The sequence below is a fragment of the Canis lupus genome, chromosome 29 (genome assembly GCF_003254725.2).
Source record: "Canis lupus dingo isolate Sandy chromosome 29, ASM325472v2, whole genome shotgun sequence".
NCBI lineage: Eukaryota > Metazoa > Chordata > Mammalia > Carnivora > Canidae > Canis > Canis lupus.
The window spans coordinates 29,509,744-29,531,799 of NC_064271.1; the positions used below are offsets into that span (position 1 = coordinate 29,509,744).

General features: G+C 35.6%; 1 protein-coding gene across 4 annotated transcripts in view; it reads left to right on the top strand.

Annotated features, from left to right (window-relative positions):
• Positions 1–22,056, top strand: part of LOC125753972 (zinc finger protein 385C-like) — a 122,807-nt gene that overhangs the window by 62,865 nt on the left and 37,886 nt on the right. For all 4 annotated transcript variants that reach the window (XR_007407010.1, XR_007407011.1, XR_007407009.1 and 1 more), the window contains one exon: positions 13,122–13,171. Coding sequence is in view for 1 of the 4 variants with exons in the window: in XM_049103778.1 (XP_048959735.1) it covers positions 13,150–13,171 (22 nt within the window). In the remaining 3 variants the exon portion in view is untranslated. The remainder of the gene's footprint in view (positions 1–13,121; positions 13,172–22,056) is intronic.

Below are 22,056 nucleotides of genomic sequence, written 5' to 3' on the forward strand. Positions count from 1 at the left end.
AGGTGAGAATAAATATAACAAACACAATTCAAACCCTGTCATTTTGTGAATGAGGGGGCTTACATCATGACATGCATTGTAAAATCTAATTAAAAACAAAGATTATTATTACTATTATGATTCTTTCTCAGTCTATTTTGTTATTCTGCGATTACATCTGTTTTAATTTTTATTTCTTTTTAGTTATGTGCTAGTCAGTGTATTTTTTGGCTATAAATTTAATTTTGTTACTTTACGGTTAATAAAATTAGTTCTTCTAGGCCCTTTAACCATGTACAAGCATTCTGTGGGAAGTCGAATTTTGATGTTAGGATTTACTCATTAGTAAATTCAATTATCTTTAAGCAACTGACTAAATATAAGTAATTTATGTTCTTATTCATCATTATATTTGTTTTGTTTAAAAATCCACGTAGTTCTTGAAACACTACACACAGGAGAGAATGCAAAGGATTCTTTTGTCAAGTCAGGTATACACAAAGCAAAGCTCTTACTCAGGATATGCTTTATTAATAATTATCCAGTAGCAAGAGACACAGGTAAAGCAAGAAGATGTCCAGATCCCCTGGTATGATTCCTCAGCCCTATGTTCTCTCACTGGAAGGCACTCTGAGTCAGATTAACAGATGAAGTATATAGGTAGTTTACTTAGGAAGGAAGAGCATTTTAAGTCAGAAAAGATTTGAATTTTATGATCTGTTGTGGACTGCCCTTTCCAAATCATATGTTGAAGCCAATCCTCAATATAGTTATTATTAGATATGCGGCTTCTAAGGAAGTAATTAAGGTTGAATGAGGTCAAAGTGGTGGGATCCTCATTGAACTGGATTAGTGTTTTTATAAGAAGAGACAATGGAGAACTCTGTTGGCATCCACACACTGAGGAAAGATCATGTGAAAATCCAGAAAGAGGGAAGCCAGGTACAGGTCAGGAAGAGACCTCTCAGCAGGAACTGAGTCTGTAGGTACCAATGATCATGGAATTCTAGCTTCCAGAACTGTGAGAAAATAAATTAATGTTGTTTAAGCCACTCAGTCTGTAGTGTTTGTTAATAGCAGTCCTAGAAGGCTAATACATGCTGATATAGTTACAATCCTTGTGGACATTTTCTAGGGAGCCAAGGCTAGTAAATTTATAGATTATAGGTTTGTTTACCATAGGTGTATTTGAAAACCAGGTACATTCTGATAAAAGCATATGGAAGAAAAGGAATCTCCTGCCAGCAAAAACCGTTTAGCATATTTACAAGGAGATTATGAGAAGGAACACATGCTTGCTTTCTTTTCTAGGAGTGTCCATAACCAAAATCCCTTCACAGATAAAGGATATAAATGAATTAAAGATCTGTTGCTTATATAATTCTTATTTCACTGTTCACATGCTTCTCTTATTCTATTTAAGGTATGTTTGTTATCAGACCTATAAAATAACACTTTTTAAAATATATAGTGTGCTTATTATATGAAAACATTCCATTTCATAAAATGTTTAACTTTGATGAACATCTCAAGTATTTAACAGAAATTGCTGTAATATATTTTATATTTGAGCTATATTTGATTAATTGTTAAAACATATTTACTCTCTTCCTCTCCTCTTCATGGGCTCAGCATATTTCCTCCTCTTTGATTTTTGGTTTAGCCCTATGACTTGCTTTAGTAATAGGATGGACAGAAGTAACAGCCAATTCTCAGCCCAGGCCCAAAGTAGCCGTCAATATTGTTGCTTGCTCTCTGGAGGTTCTCTTATCAACCTGGAAGGAATACAGCCAAACTAGCACTCTGGATTCAGGAAAGGAGGGTAAGACATGTAAAGCAGAGCCAAACTTCTGTAGCTAACCAAATCCAGCCCACATCAGACAAAGAGACCCTCAGATGCATGAGTAAGCCTATTCTTAATCAGTGGAGCTACTCAGATTAACTCAACCTAGACCAGTAAATAGAAGGATGAGCATAAATTATTGTTGTTTCAAGTGACCGAATTTTAGAATGGTTTGTTATAGAGTATTTTGTAGTAGTAGGTACAACATATATGCCTATATGAGGGGTATATCTTCAGAACTAGAAATGTTCAGACAATGACTATTTTCCTCATTCAGTACATTACAGATTTCATTCTTTACTGATATTTTTGATATATATTTCATGGTAAAATATAGTGTAAGTCAGTATGTGTCTCCATTTATAATTTCTACATTTAGAAATGTATCCAAGCATGACAACATCTGAAAACATTAGTCTTAGTAGTCTACTTTTACTTTATTTGTTAATTGCATCCATCTATATAAGCTATAGATATGAATGTCTTATTTTTACAGAGACACAAAGTTCAAGATTATGTAGTCCACTGCTTAGAATACTGAAGTCAAATACATGAGTTTTGTCTCTGCTGAACACTCTCTTTATAGAAGAATTCTAGGTGTATACCTTCCTAAAAAGATTTTGGGTATGTTCTGTGTGCTCCTTTATTGCTATATGAAGCTTCAGGATTCTCTACAGTAAGTCACAAAACTTACATTCTGCAAGTTAAAATTATTTATGATGTTTCTTGCCAGTGTTAAAGTAGGAAAAACATTTCCTGAGGGTACTTCAGAAGTAGACTACACTTGTTTTAACTTTTTACTTTACCCAAGAAAATATCTATCTTCTCAGATTGTTGATGTACATGGTAGTGTACATAATAAGAAATATAGTTGTATTTTAGATACTTACCAAAGAGTAAAATCTGGATCCTGAGAGCTGCTCAATAGCTATAAAAATCATATTGAAAACAACTTTATTTGCTTAAGCATAGCTGGTCCACCTACTTCTCTAGACATTCTAAGTACATGTCAAGAGCTTCAGAGAGTTTCCTACCCAGCTCCCTGTTACTGAATTTTTTGGTGAGTTGTCATCATCTTATAGTAAGATTTTAGAAGAAACTTCTCTGTGAAGGTCATTGTACTTATTTTGAGTTGTTGATATTGTTTAGTATATAATAAAGAATTTTCTCCTTGGAATCTCATAGTACATATTTTTTTTCAATCCTACTTGTGCAACCATATTTTCTTGTCTCAAATTTTCAAATTTTAAATTCATTTGGGATTGTATGACACTTGTATTTTTGAAAGCCACTCTGAGACTTACAATTATATAGCACAGTGTAAAATATGGATATAAATAAAAAACTGGTTGAAGTGTGACAAAGTGAGACAAACATCAGGATGTCCTTTCTATATCACATTAAATTATGAGATGGAGATGGATTCTTCCATACATATTTCATTCCTCTGCATAGCTGTTAATTTAACTACCTGCTTGTTTTGGCATTAGGTTAACAAGAACAAATGCGTAGAACTGCTCTCTGGTTTTTCTTTTCCTCTGGAATATAAAGGAGAAAGTATGGCCCAGAGAACATTTGCAGAATGATATTCATAAAATCTGTCAAGCCTCACCACTGATTCATGACATCCCGTGGCCCTTAAGACACAAAAAATTACATAATGCACCCAGATTTTTATTGGGTAGCAAAAGAGGAAACATTTTGCACAGAGCCATCACTCTTGCACAGTAATTCAAATGATTGCCTTATTTTGTTAGACTCATATCAAGAGGCCTCATGTCAGTATTTCCAAATCATGCAGATTATTAGGCACATATCCCTCATAAGCCTTAAACAGGCAGCAATTAAAAGTTTAAAAAGTAAAAAATACATAAATGTTTTTAATTATCTATAAATCTATAAATGTGAATTAATTATTTTTGGATATACTCTAAAATGTTCCATTTTTCTCTGTATAGAAATCTTTATGTGATTTGAACTATATATATTTTAAGATTTTGAGGTCATTCTTTGGCTCAAACTAACCTGCCTGAATTAGCTAAGTACATATTTTTTTTTTTAAAGAAACGAAAGAAAAAAAAATACAGTTGTTAAGGAACATTTGTTTTGGAATGCACACACATATAAGAGTTGTTTTTAAGGCATGCCTAAACATTATTCAAATTCTGTGGTATTTATATTTTTGCTTTTAGATACTGCATGGCATTTGTCTTTAGAGTGGATTTTTACTTCACTTTGCTTTTTAAACCCTAAGTAAGTTATTATATTACTAAATTAGCACAGTGCACTCTTTTTATTATGAAATTATCAAGTTAGAATAAATCAGGCAAGATTCAGCCTTGCAGAATAGGTCATAACATCAAATGTTTAGTATGGATGTCATCCCATTGGTCTGAAGAGGAAATGCTGCTCAGTGCAAGTTGATCCCACTGTGTGTTTGCAAGAGTGGTTGGGGTAGAATAATTAGAAAGATTACTGAGTGTGAAGAGCCTAGGACCAATGGTATCATGGGACAGTATTCTAAATTATCAAAATGTTGACATTCAAAAAGCAAAGATATGGAAATAGAACTGTTGTAATTTCCAGTTTGAAACTTCGATTTAACAATGTTTTAATGTTCTATATTTCCAGAAAAATAGTTGAAGAATTAAGACTATTTGTTTGCTTCTTAGCCTACAGCTCTCAATAGAAGCATTGCTTCCCCAGAGCAGTCTTCCTTGAAAACCACATCATCCTCCCAGTCTAGATTAGGTTTTGTTTTATTAATTTATTTTTAAAAGATTTTATTTATTCATTTGAGACCGAGAGGTACAGAGAGAAGGAGAAGAGAAAAAGAGAGCGCATGAGCAGGACAGAGGCAGAGGGAAAGGAAGAAGCAGACTCCCTGCTAGGCACGAGGAGCTTGAGCCCAGGACCCAGTGATCATGACCTGAGCTGAAGGCAGAAGATACTTAACTATCTGAGCCACCCCGGCTCCTCAGGTTTCATTTATTTTTTACTGTACTTTCAAAGAACCATGTTCCTTCCCCTTGTTGTAATTATATACTCATTTGTATATTTATTTGATAATTTGATTGTAAGTCCTTTTCTAAAGGTTTTATCACCAGAATCTGCAAAATGTAGGGACTGAATAAATGATATTTAACTTTATGAATGATGAAGAATGATTATTGCTGAATTCAGAGGTTAATCTTTTTTCTATCAGAACATTATTTTTTTTTTTTCAGAATTCTGGGCTGATGGTAGATACACGAGTGTTTCTTATTTTAAGACACATGTTAATATGTATTTTCTTTCATAGGTATAGTATATACTACATTTTAGAAAGAAGTTTTCTATTATTAAAATGGCTGGCAAAGGTATTGGAACTTACCTTCTGTTGTGAGACAGTTCTGTTTTATCTGAATGTCTTCTGTGCTCAGGGCACTGACAGGTTTTGTCAGTTGTGTTTGAAATGCAGACAAATACATTCTTGGAATTTGAGAAAAGATACTTATCCGAACAAACAACAACCAAAAGGCAATAATGGAGAGAAGAAAGAAATAATGGAGTAGAAGAAATAAAATGGAAGTGAGAAATAACATGGTAGATACAGACCCAAATATGTCTGTAATTAAATTGAATGTGAATAGAATAAATGTTCCATGTGAAAGTATAAAAATGTATACTGTATAAAGATATGAATTCCAATTAAATACCGCTTAAAAGATAATATCTAAAATAGCAGAAGTGAGAGAATTGAAAGTATAAAGGTGAAAAATAAGGGCACCTGGGTGGCTCTTGGTTAAGTATCTAATCATGGTTTCAGGCTCCTAGAATCTACCCCCACATCACGTTCCCTATCCCTCTGCGCTTCTCCACTGGGCATACTGTCTTGCTATTTCTTTGTCGCTCAAATAAATAAATAAAATATTTAAAAAATAAGGTGAAAATAATATAGTGCAATCTGGTGTGGCTACATTAATATGACCTAAAATAGATTTAAAAGAAAAATCATTACTAGACATAAAGAAGGTCATGTTGTAAGGAGAAAAAATTTAAATAATGAGAAGTATTTAAAATTTTTTTTTGTATTTAAAACAATTTTAACTTATGGATCTTACAACAGCTTCAAAAAAATTTATTTTTAATAAATTTATTTTTTATTGGTGTTCAATTTACCAACATACAGAATAACACCCAGTGCTCATCCCATCAAGTGCCCCCCTCAGTGCCCGTCACCCATTACCCCCAGCCCCAGCCCTCCTCCCCTTTCACCACCCCTAGTTAATTTCCCAGAGTTAGGAGACTTTATGTTCTGTCTCCCTTTCTGATATTTCCCACACATTTCTTCTCCCTTCCCTTATATTCCCTTTCACTATTATTTATATTCCCCAAATGAATGAGAACATATAAAGTTTGTCCTTCTGCGATTGACTTACTTCACTCAGCATAATACCCTCCAGTTCCATCCACGTTGAAGCAAATGGTGGGTATTTGTCATTTCTAATGGCTGAGGAATATTCCATTGCATACATAGACCACATCTTCTTTATCCATTCATCTTTCGATGGACACCGAGGCTCCTTCCACAGTTTGGCTATTGTGGACATTGCTGCTAGAAACATCGGGGTGCAGGTGTCCCGGTGTTTCATTGCATCTGCATCTTTGGGGTAAATCCCCAACAGTGCAATTGCTGGGTCGTAGGGCAGGTCTATTTTTAACTCTTTGAGGAACCTCCACACAGTTTTCCAGAGTGGCTGCCCCAGTTCACATTCCCACCAACAGTGCAAGAGGGTTCCCTTTTCTCCGCATCCTCTCCAACATTTGTGGTTTCCTGCCTTGTTAATGTTCCCCATTCTCACTGGTGTGAGGTGGTATTTCATTGTGGTTTTGATTTGTATTTCCCTGATGGCAAGTGATGCAGAGCATTTTCTCATATGCATGTTGGCCATGTCTATGTCTTCCTCTGTGAGATTTCTCTTCATGTCTTTTGCCCATTTCATGATTGGATTGTTTGTTTCTTTGGTGTTGAGTTTAAGAAGTTCTTTATAGATCTTGGAAACTAGCCCTTTATCTGATATGTCATTTGCAAATATCTCCTCCCATTCTGTAGGTTGTCTTTGAGTTTTGTTGACTGTATCCTTTGCTGTGCAAAAGCTTCTTATCTTGATGAAGTCCCAATAGTTCATTTTTGCTTTTGTTTCTTTTGCCTTCGTGGATGTATCTTGCAAGAAGTTACTATGGCGAAGTTCAAAAAGGGTGTTGCCTGTGTTCTCCTCTAGGATTTTGATGGAATCTTGTCTCACATTTAGATCTTTCATCCATTTTGAGTTTATCTTTGCGTATGGTGAAAGAGAGTGGTCTAGTTTCATTCTTCTGCATGTGGATGCCCAATTTTCCCAGCACCATTTATTGAAGAGACTGTCTTTCTTCCAATGGATAGTCTTTCCTCCTTTATCAAATATTAGTTGACCATAAAGTTGAGGGTCCACTTCTGGGTTCTCTATTCTGTTCCAGTGATCTATGTGTCTGTTTTTGTGCCAGTACCACACTGTCTTGATGACCACAGCTTTGTAGTACAACCTGAAATCTGGCATTGTGATGCCCCCAGATATGGTTTTCTGTTTTAAAATTCCCCTGGCTATTCGGGGTCTTTTCTGATTCCACACAAATCTTAAAATAATTTGTTCTAACTCTCTGAAGAAAGTCCATGGTATTTTGATAGGGATTGCATTAAACGTGTATATTGCCCTGGGTAACATTGACATTTTCACAATATTAATTCTGCCAATCCATGAGCATGGAATATTTTTCCATCTCTTTGTGTCTTCCTCAATTTCTTTCAGAAGTGTTCTATAGTTTTTAGGGTATAGATCCTTTACCTCTTTGGTTAGGTTTATTCCTAGGTATCTTATGCTTTTGGGTGCAATTGTAAATGGGATTGACTCCTTAATTTCTCTTTCTTCAGTCTCATTGTTAGTGTATAGAAATGCCACTGACTTCTGGGCATTGATTTTGTATCCTGCCACGCTACCAAATTGCTGTATGGGTTCTAGCAACCTGTTCAGGTTTTCTATTTCTTCCTGTTCCAGTTTTGGTAGTTTGTGGCTTTCCAGGAATGCGCCCATTTCTTCTAGATTGCCTAATTTATTGGCGTATAGCTGTTCATAATATGTTTTTAAAATCGTTTGTATTTCCTTGGTGTTTGTAGTGATCTCTCCTTTCTCATTCATGATTTTATTAATTTGAGTCTTCTCTCTCTTCTTTTTAATAAGGCTGGCTAATGGTTTATCTGTCTTATCAATTCTTTCAAAGAACCAACTCCTGGTTCTGTTGATCTGTTCCACAGTTCTTCTGGTCTCGCTTTCGTGGAGTTCTGCTCGAATCTTTATTAACTCTCTTCTTCTGCTGGGTGTAGGATCTATTTGCTGTTTTTTCTCTAGCTCCTTTATGTGTAAGGTTAACTTTTGTATTTGAGTTCTTTCCAGTTTTTGAATGGATGCTTGTATTGCGATGTATTTCCCCCTTAGGACTGCTTTTGCTGCATCCCAAAGATTTTGAATGATTGTATCTTCATTCTCATTAGTTTCCATGAATCTTTTTAATTCTTCCTTAATTTCCTGGTTGACCCTTTCATCGTTTAGCAGGATGGTCCTTAACCTCCACATGTTTGAGGTCCTTCCAAACTTCTTGTTGTGATTTAGTTCTAATTTCAAGGCATTATGGTCTGAGAATATGCAGGGGACAATCCCAATCTTTTGGTATCGGTTCGGACCCTATTTGTGACCCAGTATGTGGTCCATTCTGGAGAAAGTTCCATGTGCACTTGAGAAGAATGTGTATTCAGTTGAGTTTGGATGTAAAGTTCTGTAGTTATCTGTGAAATCCATCTGGCCCAGTGTATCATTGAAAGCTCTCGTTTCTTTGGAGATGTTGTGCTTAGAAGACCTATTGAGTATAGAAAGAGCTAGATTGAAGTCACCAAGTATAAGTGTATTATTATCTAAGTATTTCTTCACTTTGGTTATTGATTGATTGATATATTTGGCAGCTGCCACATTCGGGGCATATATATTGAGGATTGTTAAGTCCTCTTGTTGGATAGATCCTTTAAGTATGAGATAGTGTCCCTCTTCATCTCTCACTACAGTCTTCGGGGTAAATTTTAGTTTATCTGATATAAGGATGGCTACCCCTGCTTTTGAGGACCATTTGAATGGTAAATGGTTCTCCAACCTTTTATTTTTAGGCTGTAGGTGTCCTTCTGTCTAAAATGAGTCTCTTGTAGACCGCAAATAGATGGGTCCTGCTTTTTTATCCAGTCTGAAACCCTGCGTCTTTTGATAGGGTCATTAAGCCTGTTCATGTTCAGAGTTACTATTGAAAGGTATGAGTTTAGTGTCATCATGATATCTATTCAGTCCTTGTTTTTGTGGATTGTTCCACTGAACTTCTTCTTAAAGGGAATTTTAAGAGTCCCCCTTAAAATTTCTTGCAGAGCTGGTTTGGAGGTCACATATTCTTTCAGTTCCTGCCTGTCTTGGAAGCTCTTTATCTCTCCTTCCATTTTGAATGAGAGCCTTGCTGGATAAAGGATTCTTGGTTGCATGTTCTTCTCTTTTAGGACCCTGAATATATCCTGCCAGCCCTTTCTGGCCTGCCAGGTCTCTGTGGAGAGGTCTGCTGTTACCCTAATACTCCTCCCCATAAAAGTCAGGGATTTCTTGTCTCTTGCTGCTTTAAGGATCTTCTGTTTATCTTTGGAATTTGCAAGCTTAACTATTTGATGTCGAGGTGTTGAACGGTTTTTATTGATTTGGGGGGGGGAGGGGAATTTCTCTATTTCCTGGATCTGAATGCCTGTTTCCCTTCCCAGATTAGGAAAGTTTTCAGCTAGGATTTGTTCAAATACATAATCTGGCCCTCTGTCCTTTTCGGCGCCCTCGGGAACCCCAATTAAATGTAGGTTTTTCTTCCTCAGGCTGTCGTTTATTTCCCTTAATCTATCTTCATGGTCTTTTGTTTGTCTCTTTCTTCTTCCTTTTCCCTCTTTGCCATCAACTTGTCTTCTATGTCACTCACTCGTTCTTCTACCTCGTTAACCCTCGTCGTTAGGACTTCTAGTTTGGATTGCATCTCATTCAATTGATTTTTAATTTCTGCCTGATTAGCTCTAAATTCTGCAGTCATGAAGTCTCTTGAGTCCTTTATGCTTTTTTCTAGAGCCACCAGTAGCTGTATAATAGTGCTTCTGAATTGGCTTTCTGACATTGAATTGTACTCTAGATTTTGTAACTCTGTGGGAGAGAGGACTGTTTCTGATTCTTTCTTTCGATGTGAGGTTTTCCTTCTAGTCATTTTGCTCAGTGCAGAGTGGCCAAAAACAAGTTGTATTGGGAAAAGGAGAAAAAGAAAGAGAAAGAAAGAAAAGAGTAAAAGAAAAAAAAGAAGAAAAAAACAGAAAAGGAGAAAGAAAAAGAAAGGAAAAAAAGGGTGGGGGAAGCAAACAGAAATCAAAAAGCACACACACACACACACACACACAAAACACGGGGGAGTATCTTCTGATTCTGTATACTTTAAGTCCCTTGACTTCCCCTGCAACTTGTCTGTCTAGCTGGTCTTCTGGGGGAGGGGCCTGTTGTGCTGATTTTCAGGTGTTAGCAGTTGGGGGAGCTGCTCTGCCCCTGCCTGGTGCAGGGCTCAGTGGGGGTTGTTTACCCCGTGAGGCCCCTGGAGGAACAGCCCCAGTGGCCGCCGCCAGCTCTGGAGCCCTGGAATCCGCCCCCGCAGTAACTCCGGAGCTCTCCGTCTGCAGGGCCTTGAGGCTCCGGGGCGGGGCCGCTGATCTGCTCAGCTCGGGGCAGGAGCGTCCTCGCTGTCCTGGGCCCTCCCGGCCTCTGCCTGTTCTGGGGGAGGGCGGGTCCTGGGCTGTGTCCCGGTGCCCTGGGCTCCCGGCCTGCGCTGTTGGATTCGCGCTCCCGGGCCGCAGCCCCCTCCGCGGAGCCGCCCCCGAGCCCCTCGGAGCTGCTCCTGCCCCGCAGCCCCCTCCACGGAGCCGCCCCCGAGCCCCTCTGAGCTGCTCCGGGTACCGCCGTGCGCGCTGCAGCCCTTAGGGAGCTCGGCGCACTCTCCTGGCGCGCAGTTGCTCTGTTACTGTCCCGGGGAGCCCGAGGGCATCCCCGCCCTCCTGGGTCCTGCTCCACCTCCCCGCGAGCCCCTTTCCGCCCGGGAAGGTTGGTGCAGCTCCTGCTCCTCCGGGACGGGGCTCTCCTGTCCTGGGGACACCTGCCCCGCCTCAGCCCGGCTCCTCGCGGGGCCTCTCCCCCTTGGATGCCTTTTGTTTCTTTCTTTTCCCCCGTCTTCCTACCTTCATAGAAGCGCGAGCTCTTCCCACTGTAGCATTCCAGCTGTTCTCTCTTTAAATGTCAGGCCGAACTCATAGATTTTCAGGATGATTTGAAGGTTATCTAGGTAATTTGGTGGGGACAGGTGACTTGGGGACCCTCCTCTTCTGCCATCTAGCCCCTCCTCCAGCTTCAAAAAATTTGATTGAAGAAATAATATCTTGTAAAATGTGAATTGGAGTCATAGTATCTAAATGAAAATGCATTTTTCATGTATAATAATTATACATTGAGACTTCCAGGTATTTTCAGAAGTTTATAATATATGTCATTTATCTTATTGGTAGAAAATATTGAAAATGCATACCTTTTTAAATGTCTATTGTTATAGATGTCAACCACAAAATTACGTGATAAAGTTTGATTTAAATTATAAGCAAATTTGTCACACTGTTTTAGTTTGTAGTTTTCCTTTGCTATTGTTGAAATGACTGGTCATGTCTTACTGTGCTACCCTTAGGCTGAACTAATTCTTTCCATACTGAATCCCTTTTCGATTTGGTATGAATATTTTTTTTTTCCCTTATTCACTGTGTGTGGTCAAATCTTAATTATTGTGTTGCATGGAAAAGCATTTGTTTATCTAATAATTGGAGTCAGTGAATTAAGTATTGTGTTAACAGATTGAAATTTAGATTTGGATATTTTAAAAAAAGTGCTTTGGTTTTGGCAATCTTTGTGATTTGAGTTGAGACCTCCCAGGACTATCGCAACTTATTCTAGAAAATGAAGGGACTAGAACAAAAGATTGCTTAAGTCAAGTCCTCGTTAAATAACCATAGTAATGATGATGCTAATGCTAACAATAATCATTATAACTACTTCTACTCTGAATTCTACATCTGTCTATTTTATTTATTTTATTTTATTTTATTTTATTTTATTTTATTTTATTTTATTTTATTTTATTTTATTTTATTTTATTTTATTTTATTTTATTTTATTTAAAATTCAGTTTGCCAGCACGTAGGATAAAATCCAGTTGTCATGACATCACGTGGCCTCCATAATGCCCGTCTACCCCTATTCTTAATGCTACTATACATTGTGTTCATTTATGTTTTAAAAATTATTGATTTATAAACATTTTGAACGTTTTCTATATACTATATCTTTACTAGTTACATACATTGAAAATATCTGATTCCTTTGGTTAGACTGTTTCTTATGGGGAAAATTTGTTAAAAGAAACATTGATTTCAATATAATCAGTCTTATTATTATTTTATTTATTTTCTTTTAATTTTTAAGAATATTTATTTATTTGAGAGAGAGTATGTGTGCTCCACTGGGAGAAAAGGTAGAGGGAGAGAATCTTCAGGTAGACTTCATACTTGAGTGAGGAGCCCAAAGCAGGGCTCTGTCTCAGGACCCATGAAATCATGACCTGAGCCAAAACGAAGAGTCAGCTGCCTAACCAACCAAGCCACCCAGGTGCCCCTATTGTTTTCTTTTAGAATTTGTGTTTTTGTGCCTTGTTAAAATAAACTATATGAGATTTCTATTTACTTATTACTTTATGAAATTTCTTTTCATTCAATATTTATGTTCTTTAATGTAGTCTTATATTTTTTATAAAATATACTAGATATATTCCAGAGTTCTTGTAATTTAAGCTTCTTAGTAAATGAATCTTTTAAATTATGTGTTCTTTACTTTTTTCCCCCTTTATTGAAACTCCCATTGGTTTAGCATATTGATCTTGTTATCTGGCAATCTTGTTGAATCCTTATATTAATTCTATTGTCTGTGCATTATCATGCTTATTATATATAGAAGATAACATCATTTCTACATAATACTCTTTGTAATTGCTGTTAAAAATTTTTTTTATTACTGCATTGGATAAGACCTCATTATAGTGTTAAAAAATAGTCCTAATCAACATCTTTGTCTTTTTTTTTTAATAGAAATATTTCTAACAAATCACTGTGAAGTATGAGGTTTTCTGAGGGTTTTGGTAAGTCCTAAGACCTCTTTCTACTATACCATACTGCCTTGAAAGATTATATCTTTAAATTTTTGAGAGAAGAAGGACTTAATCATTTATTGGAGGGAAGTCAGTAATGTCCTTTGGAAATATGAGGAAATATATGGATTTTCTGCATAGGAATAAAATGGACTTTTTATTTTAGAATAAAAAGAAGTACCTTGTATACAATTTTAGGGACTCATGAGTGTGTTAAATATTGACTCAAAGTTAAGATCCTTTGGTCTAAAATAATTTTATTCACTAAAATACTGAAGAAACGTTTATTGACTACCCATTAAATGGCCATGACTAAAATACACTATGTGTATAGAAAAGAGCACACTGAAACCCATGTATGAAAAACTAATGCAGATGTTAAAATATAGTACATGAGACTTTTGAGGAGAATATATGAATTCTTAGTTACTTCTTTGTGTGTTTTAGTGAAAGTGCACAACCTAATTTCAAATACTATTTTGTCATAATGTAGAAGTTCTTGATATGAATAAACAGTAGGCTAGGCAGAGAATGAGTTCATGTAATAATAAATGATTATATTCTGTTTAGCCTCTTTGCTCCCATTAGTTATTTCTTTTCTAAATGGCACTATATTACATCATATTACATTGGTATATACTTAAAAGGCTTTATTTTGGTTCAGCCAACATATTGGCACTCAGCTTTTTTATTAGTAGTTTTGCAAAAATGTCTGCAGGTCATTTTGCTCAAAAGGAATAACAAATCCCTTCGGCTTTTTTGGAAGAAGCTTTGTCGGCCTTTGCCTTCTAAAACATCGTTGACAACTTGAAAATAAATAAATGGATAAAATGCTTTGGTTGAACTGATTGTAGTGATGGACAAGGTACCTTCTCAAGGGAAGTATGGCCGCAGGCCTGCTGCACTGAGCATGGGTTTAAAGTCTGGAACTTTATCTTACCTGCAGTGCTTGTTGCCTCTTGGCATGAGGAGCAGATGATTATTTTTTCTGGACCTCTCAGCTGCTTCTCAGGCCTCTTGCACATTTCACCAGTTTATATAAAGTCAGAGGAGGCATTTCGCCTGTGGCTGGATTAACCTTGCTTTTTCCTGGGTCTTTAAAAGGAAGATGTCAAATTGGTCAAAGCTTCTGTAGGTGTATTTCTATTCCATCAATCTTTGGGAATGGAATTGCTTACACCTGTCTCTAGAGAGGTTTCAGGAGAGAGTTTTCATTTCAAATGATTAATACATGTAGTGTCTTCCTCACTAACAACTAATACTAAAAATAGTACATAGAAACATCCCTTTTAACTAAGTTTACAGCAAGTTTTGAAGCAAAGCATAGTAACTAAATTTTCATATGGGTTTTTGACTGTCAGCTCATATTTAATTTTTATATGAGTAAGAAGCTAAAGGATTTGGGTAAAGAACAACTATTACTACAACATAATAAAAACGTCTGTTACTATAGAAACTTAGGGCAGCTTATCAATTGACTAATCCTCAGTATATGATCTTGGGTATATTTACATTATATGTCAATCAGTTTCTTACATAGAGTTTGTAAAATTAACTGTCAGTTAATTAAATTAAAATGAAATCCATTCCATGGTGTAGTTCTGAGTTAATTCTTTGAGTTAATATTTAATATTTATATAAACTATTGGATCATTAGTTCATGCCCAGTCTTGAACTTGATCTAAGACTAAAAACCTTGATCTTTTATTTCATGAATATTTAATTGACTGAACTCTTTTCCTTTTACCTTGTGAGTGGGAGTGAAACATATTCTTTATTGCTAAAGTTATCCATGGTGCTTGGCGTCTTAATTTACTTTCTTAAAGTTTTAACCAAGGACCATTTCAAGTCCAATGAGCATACTTTATCACATTTTTTCAGATGATTACGTTTTCTCTTTGAAGTTTTTAAAATTTTTATGAAACTTGAGAATATTTCCCTTCTAGTTTTAGCTTACTAAACATGACAATGAGGTCATACAGACATCATTCTTCTCAAATCATAGAAGAATGATATCTGAATGAATGTATCTTCTAAATATCAAGTAGAAATGGTCCAACATGAGTCATCTTCATTTTTCTAATTGATTAATAGTATATATGACTTATTTACAAGTAAGCATATTAGCATAAATTATATCTTGGAGGATATTTATTACAAATTACCTGTCATAACTACCCTTCTTTCCACCCCTCAAATGTCTCTTCATTAAGTGGTGAGATGGAGTGAGAAGCATCGTGTTGAGTCTGATGCCTAATAGGAGAGTAAGAAGAGATGAATTTTTGCTGTATACTTCTGTATATGCTATATTTACCATATGTAAATTGACCTGTTTTATAAAAAGTGGTATTGAAGTTATTGATTTCAAATTATCCATTATTAATACAATTTAATTATGATGCTGTGATTTTTTAGAAAGATCTTATTACTTTTCAAGCATTTTCTTTTTCTCATTTTATTCAAGTAGATGATGAGTAAATGATGTTCATATATATTTATTAACTAATATCAAGATGAAAGAATAGTTTTTCTGAAACCATCTGGCCATTTTTCAGTTACATTGCTGTTATGTATAGTTTAGTGTTTCACTGAAATTAAGTGAAATCATTGCCTGTATTTGGAACTTCATTTGTTTAAATCAGGTATTTCTTTACAATTTTTTAATCTTTTCTTTTTTTAATTTAAATTTAATTAGCCCACATATACTACATCATTAGTCTCAGATGTATTGTTCAGCAATTTATCGTTTGCATATAACACCCAATGCTCATCACATCATGTGCTCTCCTTAATGCCCATCACTCAATTACCCCATCCGCCCCACCCACCTTCCCCTTCAGTAACCCTCAGTTTGTTTCCTATAGTTAAGAGTCTCTCATGGTTTTTCTCCTTCTCTAATGACTTCCCATTCAGTTTTCCCTCCCTTCTCCTATGATCCTCTGGGCTGTTTCCTGTATTCTACATATGAGTGAAACCATATGATCATTGTCTTTATATATTGATTTACTTCACTCAGCGTAATACTTCTATCCATGTTGATGGAAATGGTAAGTATTCATCCTTTCTGATGGCTGAGTAATACTCCATTATATATGTATATGTATATACCACATCTTCTATCCATTCATCTATCGATGGACATCTGGGCTTTTTCCACAGTTTGGTTATTGTGGACATTACTGTTATGAACATTGGGGTGAGGGTGCCTCTTCAGATCACTACATTTGTATCTTTGGGGTAATATGGAATAAGAAAAGATCCTGAATAGCCAGAGGAATGTTGAAAAAGAAAACCAAAACTGGTAGCATCACAATAACTGACTTCAAGCTGTATTGCACAGCTATAGTCTTCAATACAGTATGGTACTAGCATAAAAAGAGACACATAGATCAATGGAACAGAATATAGAACACAGAAATGACCCTCAACTCTAGGTCAGCTAATCTTCGACAAAGCAGGAAAGAATATCCAATAGAAAAAGAATAGTCGCTTTACTAATTGGTGCTGGGAAAACTGGATTTCTTTTTTCTTTTTTTAATTTATTTATGATAATCACACAGAGAGAGAGAGGCAGAGACACAGGCAGAGGGAGAAGCAGGCTCCATGTACCGGGAGCCCAACGTGGGATTCGATCCCGGGTCTCCAGAATCACCCCCTGGGCCAAAGGCAGGTGCCAAACCTCTGCGCCACCCAGGGATCCCTGGATTTCTATATCATACTTAACATAGAGTTTATCCAGTAGTACAGAGGATCCAAAATTCTGGTCAGCAGCCTGAATCTAGCCTAGAGATGTCTTTCGTTTGTCTCATGAGCTATTTAAAATTTTAAAAGGGGGAATTGGCATAAAAATATGGATTCCCAGCTTCTCTTGAAAAAGTAGGAATATTGGGTAACATTTTTTTGTCTCTTTGTGGAAATCACCAAATAGTGGTAAAGAATTGCTGCCTCCTTGATATAAGATATTGTTTTCAGTAATGCAATCCTTTTTGTGTTTCTGACACTGAGACAGTGTCAGCTACAGAACTAAGAACAAAATATAATGACACTGTATTACCAGGATTATTACAGGAGGCTTACTTTCCTCCTTCGTGTTATAAGCTTGACTACTACAGGCAGTTGATTTGTGATACATGATTCCATCTCTTACTCCTACTTTTGGGTTGTTTATATTGAGTTCTTATTTAAACTCATCATCTATACATCTCTTAAATGATGATGTTCCTGTCTGGAAAATAGATAGGATTGCCTTGTGAACATGCTCTTCATCCTACCAAAATATTTCTAAGAGACTTCTAACCTCAACTTTACAGTAAAAAAGTCTTACATTTATATCTGTAGACCATCTTTCTCTTTATTCCTTTGGTGTTAAGTCTTCTATATCTCACTCTGTTGTGCTTCTCCATTTGGGTACAGTGTAGATAGCTCTTATTAAGCTGAATTTTTCATACAGTTACCCAGATAGGATCTTCCTTCTGTATTTCTGAACCCAAACTATAGTAACATCATATGATGGTTACTAAAAAATAGAAACACTGAATTTTTATGTCTCTTACTCTTTTTCTCAATTCCTAAGAGCTAAAAAGTAACAGCGTATGTTCATTTGATCCTTGAATTGACCATTTTGACTTAAAAGATACTTATCACCTATGTATGTAGTAGAAACGTACAATGAATACAATTAAAATAAAATTATCCTCCCTTCCAGATGTTCCTAATCAGACCTATGAATAGAAACGTGCAACCTTATTTGATAATATGAAAAATGTTAGACTTATTCAGAGGATGTCACAGGACTCAGAAGAATGCCATTTGGACATACTGAGGGAGACTGGTATGGGAAATACTGTTGCTGGTTCAGCAGAACTAGAATTAGCTGATGATGGATTTAGACAATGGGAATTCCATGTAAAGAGGATAACCTGAAGAGATAGAAGGGATAGTAGATGTAGGAAAGTTTATAAGGTTTGCTTGAGTATAAAGTGTAAGGTTAGGATGTGTGGTAAATAAGTTGGAGGAACAGGTAGGGATTGCATTATGAAAGGCCTTGAATAACATGTAATGAGCTTACACTATATTCTCAGAAGATCTGAAAAAAAATTTTGGGCAAAGGTGTAATGTAGTCAGGGGTACAGTTTAGTAAAAATGTCGTTGAATGTTTTTACTTGATATAAATGCTTAAATGGAAGGAGTCCAATTAGGGAGATAAAACAATAGTCATGAAAACAAAGTTGAGATAGTGAAATAAAGTGGTTACAACAAAGACATAAAAGATTTGATCTGACGAACAATTAGAAGTAAAATATTATTATATGTACATATATATTCACTATATCTTTGAGAAGTTATGATTGATTTTTTTTAGCTTTCGACATGCAAAAATACTATAAGCATTTTCAGTGTATTTATTTATTTGTTCATGAGAGACAACAGAGAGAGAGAGAGAGAGAGGCAGAGACATAGGAAGTTGGAAAAGCAGGCTCCCTGCAGGGAGCCTGATGTGGGATGATCCCAGATCCTGGGATCAGGCCGTGAGCTGAAGGAAGATGCTCAACCACTGAGCCACCTAGGCATCCCATTCTCAGTGTATTTTTCTTCACACATCTACTGTTTTTATTAATAAAGATGTGCACACGTATATAAGAGCAAATGGAAGTCAGGCATGTCAGGCATTTCACCAAGGAGCAGAATCCTGCATCTTACATTTGAGAAACATACATTTTATTATTTAGTAAGTCATAGGGAAGAATAATTTTACTCTTTCATTTTTTAAAATTTTTATTTATTTATGATAGTCACACAGAGAGAGAGAGAGAGAGAGAGAGAGAGAGGCAGAGAGAGAGGCAGAGACACAAGCAGAGGGAGAAGCAGGCTCCATGCACCGGGAGCCCGACGTGGGATTCGATCCTGGGTCTCCAGGATCACGCCCTGGGCCAAAGGCAGGTGCCAAACCGCTGCGCCACCCAGGGATCCCAATTTTACTCTTTCAGTTTACAAATAGCACTTACTTGTAAGAGAGTGATTCATAAGTCAGAAACGTTCCTAGCAATGACTGTTGCAATTCTTCAGCAATCAATAGACAAGCATATAGATTTGTCAAATGGAATGCTAAAGTACAATTTTAAATTGTGAGGTAGTGTTCTTATAAAGCCAATATGATAAATGGCTTTTTTTCATGAATTTTTAGAAGTTTTATACCTTTAATTAGTTTATTTTTTTCAAAATACCTTTTATTCTTTAAAAAAAGATTTTATTTATTTTTTCATGAGAGACACAGAGAGAGAGAGAGAGGCAGAGACACAGGCAGAGATAGAAGCAGGCTCCACACAGGGAGCCCGATGTGGGACTCGATCCCGGGTCTCCAGGATCACACCCCAGGCTGAGGATGGTGCTAAACCGCTAAGCCACCGGGGCTACCTCCTTTAATTAGTTTAATTCTCCCTCTCTAACATATGACATCTCTCTAGATTTGCTTTTATAACTTATATTTCACATGTTATACAATAAATCCACATTTGTTGCAAAACACTTTTGAGAATATGCATAAGATGAAGGAGCGAAAGTAAAATAATCTATAACCCCATTACCCAAAACCAATCCTGTTAAAATTAGGAATATACAATGCCATTCTTTGTAGTACACATATATATGTATGTGTATATTTGGGGGTGCAAACAGAGAGATAGAAAAAGGAGAGGACACATTTATTATCTATAATTTTCTTTTTTATAACTGTACTGCTTGACTATATTATGATTTATTTATAAAACTCCACATTTTTTGTTGAATAGCTGTTTTTACTATTTTATTGTTGTCAGTAGTGCACCAATATATAATCCTGTAGCTAATACTTTGGCTACATTTGTGATTATTTCCCTAGGATTAATTTCTAGTGTAAATTATAATCATAAGTCAAAACATCTTTTAACCTTTTTAAATATATTTTGATGTGTATTGCCAAATACATCTGTTGATGCATATTTCCAAATTGCTCTCCTGGAAAATTGTACTGTCACCAGCAGCAAACAAGACTATTGTTTTCCACAAACACTTCAAATTTTGATATTAGCATAGGAAATATTTTCAAAACATTTAAGCTAGCATTGATTTAAGTAAACAAGAAGTTAAGCATTTATGTTTATTCAGTATTTAAAATTTTCCTAATAATATCCTTATACATCTTTATACATTCATTTTTTTTTACCAGGGTTTTTGTCTGTTCTTTATAGATTTATATAAAGTCTTTAAAAAGATACTGACTTTTTATCCATTATATTTTATACAATTTTCTCTAGACAATTATTTGCCTTTCATATTATGTTAACTATTTTATGACTTAGGAAAAAATACATACATAGTCACACATAATAATAATTTCTCTTTCTATTTGTTTATTTACTTAGTGTATTTTCCCCTTGCTGAAAAGTTTTGCATCTAATTATCTTCTTTTAGATCTTTAAAAATATTTTGTTTTGCATCAACATTGTTCATTGATCTGCATTTTACTTTTGTGCTAGCATAAATTGAGGATTGAAATTAATATATTTTTTGAGTAATCTTCCCATTTTTGTAATAGGAAATGGTATATTTGTCAAAATTTCCAAGTTAAATATTCCAAGGTCTGTTTTTGAGTTTTAAAATTAGCTTTATAGGTTAAAATAATAGCTTACATATTCCTTTTCATATCCTGCTCTGTGGCATTGTATTGTCTTTTATATTTAATCACTTAGGGATGCTTGGGTGGCTCAGTGAGTTAAGTGTCTGCCTTCAGCCCACATCTTGATCTCCGGGTCTTGAGATTGAGGCCCACGTTGGGTTCCCTGCTCAAAGGGTGTAGTCTGCTCCCCCCCTTCCATGTGCTCTTTTTTTCTCTCTCAAATAGATAAAATCTTAAAAAAAAAAAACACTGAAATACTAATAGGAAAAATCTCAAAGAGATTATATATACTCCCATGTAATAGAAGAGTCAAAATATAGACATACCATTAATGATTCATCAGTGGGCATTAATAGATAAAGAAAATGTGGTATATAACAATGGAATATTATTCAGCCCTAAAAAAAGAAAAAAAAAAAAAGAAGGGAATCCTGTCATTGCCAGGAACATAGGTAAACCTAGAGGACATTCTACCCAGTGAAATAGACCTTTTCAGAAGGATAGATACTGCATGATACAATTTATATAAGGAATCTAAAATGGTTGAATTCAGAACCAGAGAATAGAATGGTGGTTGCCAGAGGATAGTGGGAGGAGGATACAGGAAGCTAATAGTCAAAGAGCAGCACTAAGTTTCAATTATATAAGACCTAGAGGTCTTACATAAATACAGGACTGTATTTGTAATTAATGATACTGTATTGTATGCTTAAAGTTTGCTAAGGAAATAGATCTTATATTAAGTGTTCTTATAAAAAATAAGTACAGAGAGTGGTAGGAAACTTTTGGAGGTGCTGGATATGTTTATGGCATAGATTGTGGCGATGGTTTCATGGGTATATGCTTATAATTCATCAAGTCGTATATATTAAATATGTACAGTGTTTTATATATCAGTCATACTTCAGTAAAGTGGTTGTAAAAAAAAGAAAGTCTTTCAAACTTATTATTGGATAAGGGCACAGCTGTGTTAGTAAGTGACCAAAGGAGGGCAAAGAAAATGAAATATTCAAATAATTGAGATTAATAGACAATAAGCTGGAAAAGTTAGGCTCGTTGGCCCCGTGTTTCCACTAAGCTTCATACTGCAGATTATTTACTTTAAAAAATTTCAAATCAATACTGTAATTTCTTCTACTTTGTGTGTCACTCTCCCTCTTACTCTCTCTTTCGTTGCTCTCACAAGATTTTCTCATTTGAAGGCTCCAAAGATCAGCTCTGA